The following is a 10,721-nucleotide window of genomic DNA, read 5'->3' on the forward strand; positions in this document are numbered from 1 at the left end:
ATGGCCACCAGCGCAGCTGCCAGGATGACCAAAGCGCAGCTCTTCCGGCTCTCAGTGGTGTTGGGCTCCATCTTCATGATCCTTCTGATCATCGTGTACTGGGACAATGTGGGGACAACTCACTTCTATCTGCATACGTCCTTCTCCAGGCTTCATCCCTTGGGAGCCCTCCCCACCGTTGCTCAGGACAAAGACTGGGAAACCTTGTCAGATGTGGATGAGTTTTTGGAGAAGCTGCTGAGTGCTGGCTTGAGGCAGAACAGCCTCAGCAACAGGCAGACGGAGCAGCCTCCCCCACAGGGATCCAGCCGGCCTGTCGTGGGCAACTTGGAGGAGAACGTGAGAGGCTATGATTGGTCCACCCGTGACACCAGAGTGAGCCTGGACCAGGAGAAGCTGCAGGCCGAGAGGAGGAAGATGCTGCAGGAGTTCTGCGCCAATTCCAGCTTCGCCTTCCCCACCAAGGAGCGCTCCTTCGATGATATCCCCAACTACGAGCTCAACCACCTCATCGTGGATGACCGCCACGGCATCATCTACTGCTACGTCCCCAAGGTGGCCTGCACCAACTGGAAACGGGTGATGATCGTACTGAGTGAGAGCCTGCTGGATCAGGGCGTCCCTTACCGGGACCCCCTGGACATCCCCCGGGAACATGTCCACAACACCAGCACTCACCTGACATTCAACAAATTCTGGCGCCGCTATGGGAAGTTCTCCCGTCACCTCATGAAGATCAAGCTGAAGAAATACACCAAGTTCCTCTTTGTGCGCGACCCCTTTGTGCGCCTCATCTCCGCTTTTCGCAGCAAGTTTGAGCTGGAGAACGAGGAGTTCTATCGGCGGTTCGCCATCCCTATGCTGAAGCTCTACTCCAACCACACCAATCTCCCCACCTCTGTTAGCGAGGCCTTTGGGGCAGGCCTCAAAGTCTCCTTTTCTGACTTCATCCAGTACTTACTGGACCCCCGGACAGAGAAGATGGCCCCTTTCAACGAGCACTGGAGGCAGGTGTACCGCCTCTGTCACCCGTGCCAGATAGATTACGACTTTATTGGGAAGTTGGAGACCCTGGATGAAGATGCAGCTCATCTGCTGCAGCTTCTCAAAGTGGACAGGCTACTCCGCTTTCCTCCCAGCTACCGAAACAGGACTGCCAGCAGTTGGGAGGAGGACTGGTTTGCCAAAATCCCTTTGGCATGGAGGAGGCAGCTCTACAAGCTGTATGAGGCAGATTTTGTACTCTTTGGCTACCCCAAGCCAGAAAACCTCCTTAAAGTCTGAAAGTGGGGGTGGGGGAGGGCAGGAGAGGGACATTCCCAATACCCCAAACCCCATGAAAGGTTTAAAGTCTCCTACTTCCTGGCTCACAATTCAGTATATATATTTTTTCTACTGCTTCCCCTTCCACATGTGCATTATTGCAGGAAACCAGAACACTCCCACCGGTTGTGCCCACACAGAGGACACCCCTCCCCTCACCATGGTTTTGTTTTCAGACAGCCCCAGTCACTCCCTCACCTGTGTCCTCGGTCACTTTTTCTTAATACTTTTTTAAAATTAATATATTTAAGCTATTTAATATGAAGTGTGTGTTGTGGCACAGGAAGGGATGGAGTAAAAGAAAAGAAAGATGGTGAACCTGCCCTGGCGTGTGGTCTCAGTGCTGTCTGCAATGGGGATATTGGTCTGGGGAGTGGTAGAAGTTACAGGGTGTTTAGGGCCAAACTTAGAGGGGGAGCAAGCACTACCCTGTGCATCATCTTGGAGCTGCAGAGATCTTGGTTGGGCCTGTTGCAGTTGAGCAGGTGCTATGCATGACACTTTTCTATAGCAGCATGAGTTGTGGACATAACGTGGGTGACTGGCTAATCAGCAAAGGAAGAGACCAGTCTTGGAGGGTTTGGAAGGAGAGTGTGGATGCACTCGGGGAGGGGCCTGGCATGTTCGGGGGGACATTTTCTCTGGGTGGAGGGTTCATTCAGGGTCTGCATGCCCCTGGAGGTGGCACAGAGGCATCCTGCTGGCTTTCTGCACTAAGGGGGGACTGGCACCCATGGGAGTCTAAGTCCTTCATAGAGCACGTGTTCCTCAGTCGCTGCAGCAGTGCAATCAAACCATATGCTTGGCCCCGCTGCCACCACTGGAGCCTGATCCCGTGATGACAGCATGGGTGTAGCCTGTCCTTGTGTGTGCTGTTAGTGGTGCTCAGGGGTCCTACTCCCTCCAGGGTGTGTCATTCTCAGCCTCGCATGCCTCTACTCTGTGGGAAGAGTATTAATTAATTATCCTCCCAAAATCAGCAGCTGGGTTTCATGAGGGACTTGTTACCATAACAGAACAAAACAAAAGCAGCTAAATCCTGAGCAGGGACATCAGAGCATTGACCCTTCTGAGACAGGGTGGTTGGTGCCTTAGGTATGGGCTGTTTGTTGCCTTCTGATTCAATATGGGCAACTCCTGGCCAGGGTGCGTATTCCCATCCCAGAGTTTGTTCAGGGAATGTAGCTGGGATGCAGCGAATCCTCTTTGCTAGATGAACGTCCGAGGGAAGTGGAGACGCTGTTTCCCAAGCCATCGCTCATGACGTGTTGTCCTCGGTCGGAGCCTTTCTATTTATACCGCCAAAACGATGCAGATTAGATCTTTTGCTCTGGCCGCCGCAGCAGGAGCACTGGCTGCCCGCTGTGCAAGAAGCGTGTGGGCCGTTTCCCACAGGAAGTGCCTGCGTTCAGGAGTGCTCCAGGTCTGATCAGCTCAATTGCTATTTCTGCCTTTTATGTTAATTAGTAAAGAAGAGCTGGCTATCTTGCACTCCTGATTGCAGCCCCTAAAATGGGCACCTGCTACTGCTTACCTCTTTCCAAGCCCTGTTGGTACTGTTAATAGCCTAGAGATGAGCTCCCCTTGCAACTACAAAGTGTGGCCTCCCAGTCTCACCTTGTGCTCTCATATTTGCTTGTGCTCTTCCTAGGATCATCAACAGGCTGGGATCTTCCCTTCTGTCTCTGGTGCCCTCCAGTCCTCCATATGGATCTTCCTTTCCTCCTGTTCCCTGCCCATCCCTCTGTTCCACTAGTTTCCCTCCTTGAAAGCACCCAGCCACTGCACTCCACTTTCACTTGCGAGTGAAAGGTTAACAGCTTGTGGCCACACCAAAAGCCTGCTGCCTGATGCTGAGCATGTTCGTGCCATTTATTTTACATATGTGTCGCTTCAACAGAGGCTCTCTTGATTTACACCTTTGTGAAGCCAGAATTGGGTCCCTGGAGCCCTCCATTGCACCAGTGTGGCAGGGAGAGCAGCAAGGAAGTGGTTAAAGGGAAGTGACTGTTTCCTGGATTTTTAGCGGCGTTGAAAACTAATAACTGAAGAGTCCAACTTTCCAGCTGCTTAAATTTTTTTTTTCAATCACCAGGAAATTACTGCAAAATGGAAAGACGCTGACAATCTTGCCTCCCTTAATGAGAAGTAATGGGGGGTCCCTGGGTCCTCATTTCTTTTAATTTCTTAAGGGTGAGATGGGATGGGCTCGTGTCAAAATCCATTTAAATGTTGTAATCTATGCTCTTTGCAATTATTCTTTTGCTCTGAATTTAATTGATCCTTTAATAGCGGTGGGAGTAAGAGACACAGGCTTTGTGCCAAACCCAACATTGGCAGAGTGGCCAAAAAACTTCCCTGTTGCTCGAGTCTTGGTTCTCCCACCCCTACGCTGGGTGGGCACTCCGCAGGAGTGACCCATGCTATCCCAGCCCCCTCCCTATGCCTAAACCAGTGCCTCTGTACTGCTCTCCAGGGCAGCGCCTGCCCTGGCTGCTGTTGTCTTATGGGTCCATGTGGAAATCACTGGATGGATGTTGCTCATTGCCTGCAAAGTACAAACTGGTTGAAGGGTGGGTGTGGGTGCAGCATTACGTTGGCGACAGGATGCGGGTTACACAGTCAGCAGGGAGCTGTTGGAACGGTTGCAAACTCCACACTGCTGACAGGATTGAAGGGAGAGGACTGTCCCCTCTAATGACATCCCCTGTGTCCTACGCGGTGGCCTGCAAGCTGCCAGTGGAGATTCCCGGTAGCGTGGGGGCGTCTCCTGAAACATGGTGGGGTGAGGTCCTGAGTGCTTAGGGGCCTCTGTGCTGCTTCAAGGTCCAGGGCAGACCATAGGCAATGCTCAGGAGGCTGCTACAGATTAGACCAGTGTCTGGATGCTCAGGTTTATGCCCCCAAAACAGCCCTGACTCCGGAGGAGACCAAGGTTCTGCCTCCCTTGTGCCTGTGGATTCTGGGTTGCATCTCCTTGAATGACTTGCCCTCCCCACCCATGTGCAGGCCTAGAAAGGAGCTCTGGCTTATTCCGTTCCGCCAAGAGAGCGGGAAGAGCCACTTGGCAGCTTTTGCTCTCATAATCAAGGACCTACTCCTGCTGGATGCTGAGCTCTGCCAAGGCCGGGGGGAGAGAAATTGTGTTCAGGACCCTACAGGAAGAGCAGTAAAGCTCTAAGCTGGACCGTCCCCTGACCTTTCATGAGTCAGGGAATCACCTCCAGGTTCAAAATAGCTTTGGCTGGCTGCTGGTTCCTCTCAACTCCTCCACAGCTGAGAATTTGCTGTTAAAAGGCCAGAGATTGGATGTGCTGCACCAAAAGCCTCGGGGCGAGAGCAGTGTGTTCCCAGCACTGGGATGGAGCTGCTGGTTCAGGAATGTGCACATGGATTAAAGCCACGCAGTTCTCGTGCTATTCTGATGAAGCTAAATAGGGGGGAATGTAAAACCGGGCATCCTAGTTTCAGCTCGGCTAGCAAGCCAGGGGAAGTCACGCCTGGCAGACAGAAGGAATCGCTAGTAGGGGCAGGCACTTCCTTTTTGCAGCTTCTATGACGGTGCAGTGAGCAACAGAGGGGCTAAAGTCTGGATGGCTGAGATGGCTGCAGCGTCAGGGCTGGGTAGGAGCATCTCCTTGCAACTCTTTCAAGCGCTTAAATACATTTTGGCTTTGTTCGTTACACTCCATCTGCAAATGAAGGGTTTCCGTTTTCTGCTGCCTGCTGTGAAGGGCTCTGCAATGCTTCGAATGGTACAGTGTGTGAGCATGGGTGCATGGATGTACTGGGCTCTTAGCAGGCATGGCTTGGGGAATGCCCATCCTTCCTCGTGAACATACTCAGCCTACCTAGGAATCGCATAAATGTCACATTCAGGAGGTCAGCAGTAAACTGCACGGGTAGTTGCCTTAAGATGGTTAGCCAGCATGACATGGGATGCCAACTTCCAAGTGCTCAGATCCACCAGACTTGGCATATGCCCCAGAAGAATACTGTGCTCCTGTATGGTCCAGAAGGACACAGAGACCCTGTACTCTCCGGCATTAGACCAAGTGATGTAGGGAGGCACCCTAACATCATTACTGGCAATAGAGGCAAGAGATGATGAAAATTGCCTGCTCCGTCAACTTTAACTGAAGACCCAATAGATGGAGGCTTAAGAGGCTTAAAAGTCGTAAACCATTTGTACATGAAGCCCACAAGCTCCTGGAAGAGACTGGGGATGCTGAACCAAACCTGTGGACAGCAACAAGAGTTTTTCTATTCCTACAGAGTTTTATACCAACACCGCATGGGGGCCGACCTTGACAAAACAGTGTGGGTCAAGCTGAGCAGACCAAGATCTGGCTACAGATGCTTCAAAACAGCCCTTCATCAGATGAACATCTTGGAGAGCCCGCTGTGAATGCAGCGCCCAGCAGACAGTAGTGCACTTATCTGAAAGCTGCAAACTTTACAAACGCACAGACGGTTGGTGGAATCTGCCATTGAGCGATAACACCAGACAGCAGCTTGCAGATTTGGAAGCTCATATCTGACACCATACGAAAGACAAAGGGCAATGCCAAAATGAGACCAAATTGAACCAAATGGCTTGAACGTGGCATCTTCCATGCAGTCATTTTGTAGGTGTGGTGGTGCCCCGGGTGATGTGCTGTCTGACCTAATAGTAGTTGCCTAAGGTTCACACTGAAATCATTGGAAGTTCAAGGTACAGACAGCCCAGGAGTCGGAGAGGTGTGTGTAGTGATCTGGCACAACCATAAAGTGCCCTGTATGTGTGTGCGTGCATGCCTGTGTGTGTGCGCATCTCAGCTGGCAGCTGCTTGGCTCTGTCGTGGGCGATGGGGAGCAAGGCAGGAATCCTAATGCCTGTGGCCACCGTCTGGGGCAGCTTTGCCAGCACACACGAGGGTATGAAACACCCCAGTATGGCAGAGCCTTTGAACTCCAGCTGGCAGGGTCTAGAGCAAGCCTAGGCAGATGAATGGCAGCATTGATGGGGTGGGGAAGAAAAGAGGGTTTGTTTCTCCTTGAAGCAGGGCCATTACCACAGTCAGCAGGCGAGGCTGGTGCCCTGGCAGCGTCTTATGCCGCTGTGGTACGGGGCGATGCCAGGGACAGCGTCTGTGTGCAGGGACTTGACAAATAACCCCGCAGCTCAATGGAAAGTTGTCCACAATATTTGCCATAGGAAACTCTCCAGCCAAGAGCAAAAACGGAACCAGGAACGAACAGAACTGCAGCCGTGCAGTGGTCGGGGGAGCCGAGCGGGGCACTGGAGGGCGACACCCCACTTCTCCAGGAGAGTGAGATATGTGAATGCTGGCTGCAGTTCAGACTTGGGCATCTCCACATTTGCCCCTGGAGCAGTTTGAAGCTGTTGGATACTGTCAACTGAGATCAGGCTGGGAGCTCCGTTAGATGGGGGTTTGGGAAGGAGACGTTGAAGTCCGCCCTCTTTCTACTCTTCCCATGCTCGGGGCAGACGCCCCACCGGGCCTGAGCTCTGGGTGGAGAGGCTGGGGGCTGTAGTGGGAGAAACCCCCTGCCATGCAACATTTGTGCCAGGCACTCGTGCCCCTCTCAGTCCTGTTCCCCTCAGGTGTCCGCATCCCCCGAAAGGACCTCTGTGTCCCCTTAGTGAAGGTCCCTGGACACCGGCAGTGTGGGTAGCTCTTGTGACTCCTTTCACTGGGCTTCTTGCACAAGGCTCAGATCACTTCCACTTGTGCGCCTGGGCTGGCATGGGGGAGTGCGCCCGAAGTGAGAAGCCTGAGCCTCATTAAACTGCCAAATAAAACCCAGCTTGACTGTGCTCAGCAGGAGCTGTTTGGGCAAGCGCTGCTACTGGCTGTTACTCAATACCCTGCAGGCTGCTGAGGGCAGGAAAGGACTGCGGGAGTCTGGATGAGCCTCTGCAAAGATAATGCTAAGCCATGAAGCTGGGCTCTGAGGACTGAAGTGTCAGGGGGGTCTGTGCAAGCAGTGTTACCCCCGAGTGAGGGAAGGAGCCCACTCTTCTGAGTCAGGGATTTGTGCACCAAGAACTGGGCTGTCAGACAAGGCTGAAGCTTGCATGCGTGTCCCAGACTGGGTAGTTTTGCAGCATGCATCTGGGTGAGTAAATGTACTAGAAGTCTGGAGTCTAGATCTGTGGTCCTTTTACTCCACTTTGCCTGGATCAAGGACTCGTAAGGTGTGGGGAAATGACCTGGGAATAGCCCCCAGTGCGCAGGATCTCTGTGGCTGGGACAGCAGGGTTAGCCCTTCCCTAAAATAACGGGCTCATTCGTAGTGTACCTTACTAGGCAATCCTGCACTTCCCAGGGCCTGGTGTGTCAGTAGATTTGAGGGTGGGAATCAAATGGAGCACACTTTACTGCTCGTTTTGTGCCTCCCATCGTTATGGGAATGGGGAACTCAGGACTGGGTCCTCACTATCTTTGGCTTTGTAGGAGCTGTCGTCCTGTCCCATCAGGCAAAAAGCTTTCAGAGTTTCCATCAGCATAACATCAGGCACCCTCGGGTGACACAGTCTCCTTCATTACAGTGGCCTGTTGTCTTGCCTGCCCCACAAGGTTTTTTTGTTGTTTTGGGGTTTTTTTGCAAAAATATTTATTTCTATATATATAAATATATCTATAACTCCACCTCCAACACCCTGCCAAGTGGCCCCTGTGATTCACTTGGCAGATCAAAGCACACCAAAAAACCGTTATGCAGTTTGCATCGCATATCTGCATGCCTGCGCACCCGTCTCCGTACCTGTACCCGCACCCACTGCCCTCGCCCTGGAAAAGTCTATGCCACGCCCCTCTCCACCCTTGTCCTCTTCCGTCTTCCTGTAGGACCAGTACGTTTCACTCAGTCCCGTTTTAACACAGCCCTCGACGGTGGCGTCTGAGTGTCTGTCTGCACTGTAAGATCTTTGCAGGGATGATGATGATAATGCTGCAGGGTGCAACCTGCCCTTGTCTCCCCCCCCCTCTGTGTCAGGGCAAGGGATGGTGCGATGTGGTTGGTCTTGTGAAAAGAGCAGCAAAGCCATCCAGCTTGTCTTGCCACAGGGCAGACTTGGAAGCTGTTAGCAGGAGAGCTGAATGCAGCTCCAGGCCTTCTGTCTCAAGGACAGAGTTTGCTTTAGCATTTCACACCTGAGACGCTTCAAAACTATTCCAGCAGCCCAGATGTGCAGGTTCAAGGCTCCACCATTATAACAGGTCAATCTCTCTACTTGGGCAGAGGGAAAGCAACAGAAACACTGGCTTTCCCCTCAGTGCTACAGGGAGAGGCAGAGGGACTAAGCTAGGTGGAAGCAGCTAAAGGAGCCTTGGTTTTTTATCTTTTGTATTTCCAAAGTGCATGGCAGGCTCCAAAGTGCTCAGACCTGTACAGAACTAGTGCCAGGGCATGTTGGCATCTAACCCCATATCACACTGCAATGCTCAGCAGATTGGAGACGCGTTGCCTGGCCTTGCAGTTCAGTGGCTTTATGTACATTTTTTTTTTTCTCACCAAGCCAAGGCATCGTGCACAGCCCAAGAGCTGCAGTTTGTAGCAGAGATGCCCCAGTTGCCATGTTTACTTCCTTGTGCCAGCAGGACTTTCAGATGGATGGGGAAAAATGATCCTGGCATCCACTCTTTTTTTTTTGTTTGGACCCTGGGCAGTTTTGGGTGGAAAAATAGGAGGAGTTTTTGGGAACAGAGAAAGGCCAAAAAAGCCAATGTGTCAGAAGGAGCCCGGCAGCCAGCAGAGCATTCAGTAGGGAATGGAGCAGGGCTGGACACTGTGCATTGCTAAAGCATGAAAGCAGGGCAGGAGGAGAGGAGGGAAATCAGGGCAACGATTAAAACTAGGCTACAGCTAGATGGATAAATCCTTACATGAACAAGAGAGAAAGTGTGTGGTGTCTTGGAAATCATGGAGACTTGAGCTTTTGTGAGAACAAGAGCAGGAGCCCAAGGGGGCAGATAAGGGCAGAGTGTGGATGTGAAATAATTACTTGGGTTGGAGTTTCCCAAAAATTCCTGCCCAGAATTGGAGAGGCTCACCAGGGCAGACAGGGTCTGAAATGGCCAATGATTTATTAGCGGTGCTGGGACTTAGGAGGGAAGAACAGCTGTCAAAAGGCAGGACAGGAATTACGGGCAGTCCAGGGCACTTCCAACCCCTGAGCTGCCCTGAGACCCCAGCGTCTGCAGCCTGACTGCATCTGTAGCACTGGCCTGCTGCACGTGTCGGGCCACAGATGACCAGGGCAACCTCCCCTGCACGTCCGTGGGCGCGTTTGAAGCACTGAGCCTTTGGCCTAAACCAGATAGGACTGAAAGTGGCCCCAACTAAGTCTTCAACACAGCAATGGGGCTGGTTTCCGCTGGGCTGGGATGCTATTCTCTTCGAGCGGGGTTGGCACGGTGCGCCGTTGGGGCAGGGATTCAGGACAGCTGGAATCTGCTCTGCTCTCTGCTGCCAACCTGCCGTAGGTCCTCGAGTGGGACGCCTCGTGTCAGCCGCTTGGTTTCCCTTTGCAGCCTGCACGTGGCTTCTCTGTTTAGCCTGTTGCTGTTTTGGCGCAGGCCCATCTCTTGGTGAACCGCAAGCATTTTTAATCTGAAACAAACACTCTGGGAGCATCCAGCCTTACTTCTACAAAGGCTTTAGAGACTTCAGGTTTGCCAGCAGTCAATCAACACAGAGCATCTGGGCTGACCCTGTGTTTTTGTGCAGTAACTACCACAACAGGGCCCTGACCTCAGCAGGACACGTAGGCCCCTACCATCACGCATGCACAATGATAGTTGCAGGTGTGTGTTCCTTGGAGCTATCTCCCTTTCCTGCATAAACAGCTGTGGCTGGCCCGATTTATCCTGGATAAGTAGCTCTTGCCTTGTCCCTAGTGTAATGCTTTTGTTTGGTTCTGAATGACTGTCTCCGCATGTGGTGCCGTATACACCGGCTTGTCGAGCCAGCATGTTGGATAGGGTGGTAAAAAGCATTTCAGAAATGCCTAAAGGTATGCAATAAGATTTTTGCCTGGGCAATAGGGCCAACCTGAGGTCTGTGCATCTCTCGCACAGCAGGGCTTATGGGAAGCACAGAGAACATATTAACCTAATCCACACAGGAATAAGTCATTTCTTCCCTACTTCCAGCTTCGTTGCAAGGTGAGGGTCACAATAGCCTGTTGTAGCACGTTGACTTTGGTTCTGTTGCCCCATTAAAAGAGTTGCAGTCTTCCTTGTTCTCTATAAACAAGTCCCTCTGAATATAAAAATACTCATGATCTGGAAGTGTTCACAGTCTATAACCACGACCTGCAAGCTGTTATTGCTTTGGGAGTGGCGGAGCCCGCGGCTGTATTTATCAGTGGGTGTGGACGCTTCTCCAGC

General features: G+C 52.1%; 1 protein-coding gene across 1 annotated transcript; it reads left to right on the forward strand.

Moving 5' to 3' along the window:
- On the forward strand, positions 1 to 1,284 carry CHST12 (carbohydrate sulfotransferase 12). Its single transcript, XM_090023193.1, has one exon. The coding sequence runs from the start codon at positions 1 to 3 to the stop codon at positions 1,282 to 1,284; it is 1,284 nt and encodes a 427-aa protein (XP_089879319.1).
- Positions 1,285 to 10,721: the final 9,437 nt, after the last annotated feature.

The sequence above is a fragment of the Crocodylus siamensis genome, chromosome 12 (assembly GCF_052110815.1).
Source record: "Crocodylus siamensis isolate JL-2025a chromosome 12, ASM5211081v1, whole genome shotgun sequence".
Lineage (NCBI taxonomy): Eukaryota > Metazoa > Chordata > Crocodylia > Crocodylidae > Crocodylus > Crocodylus siamensis.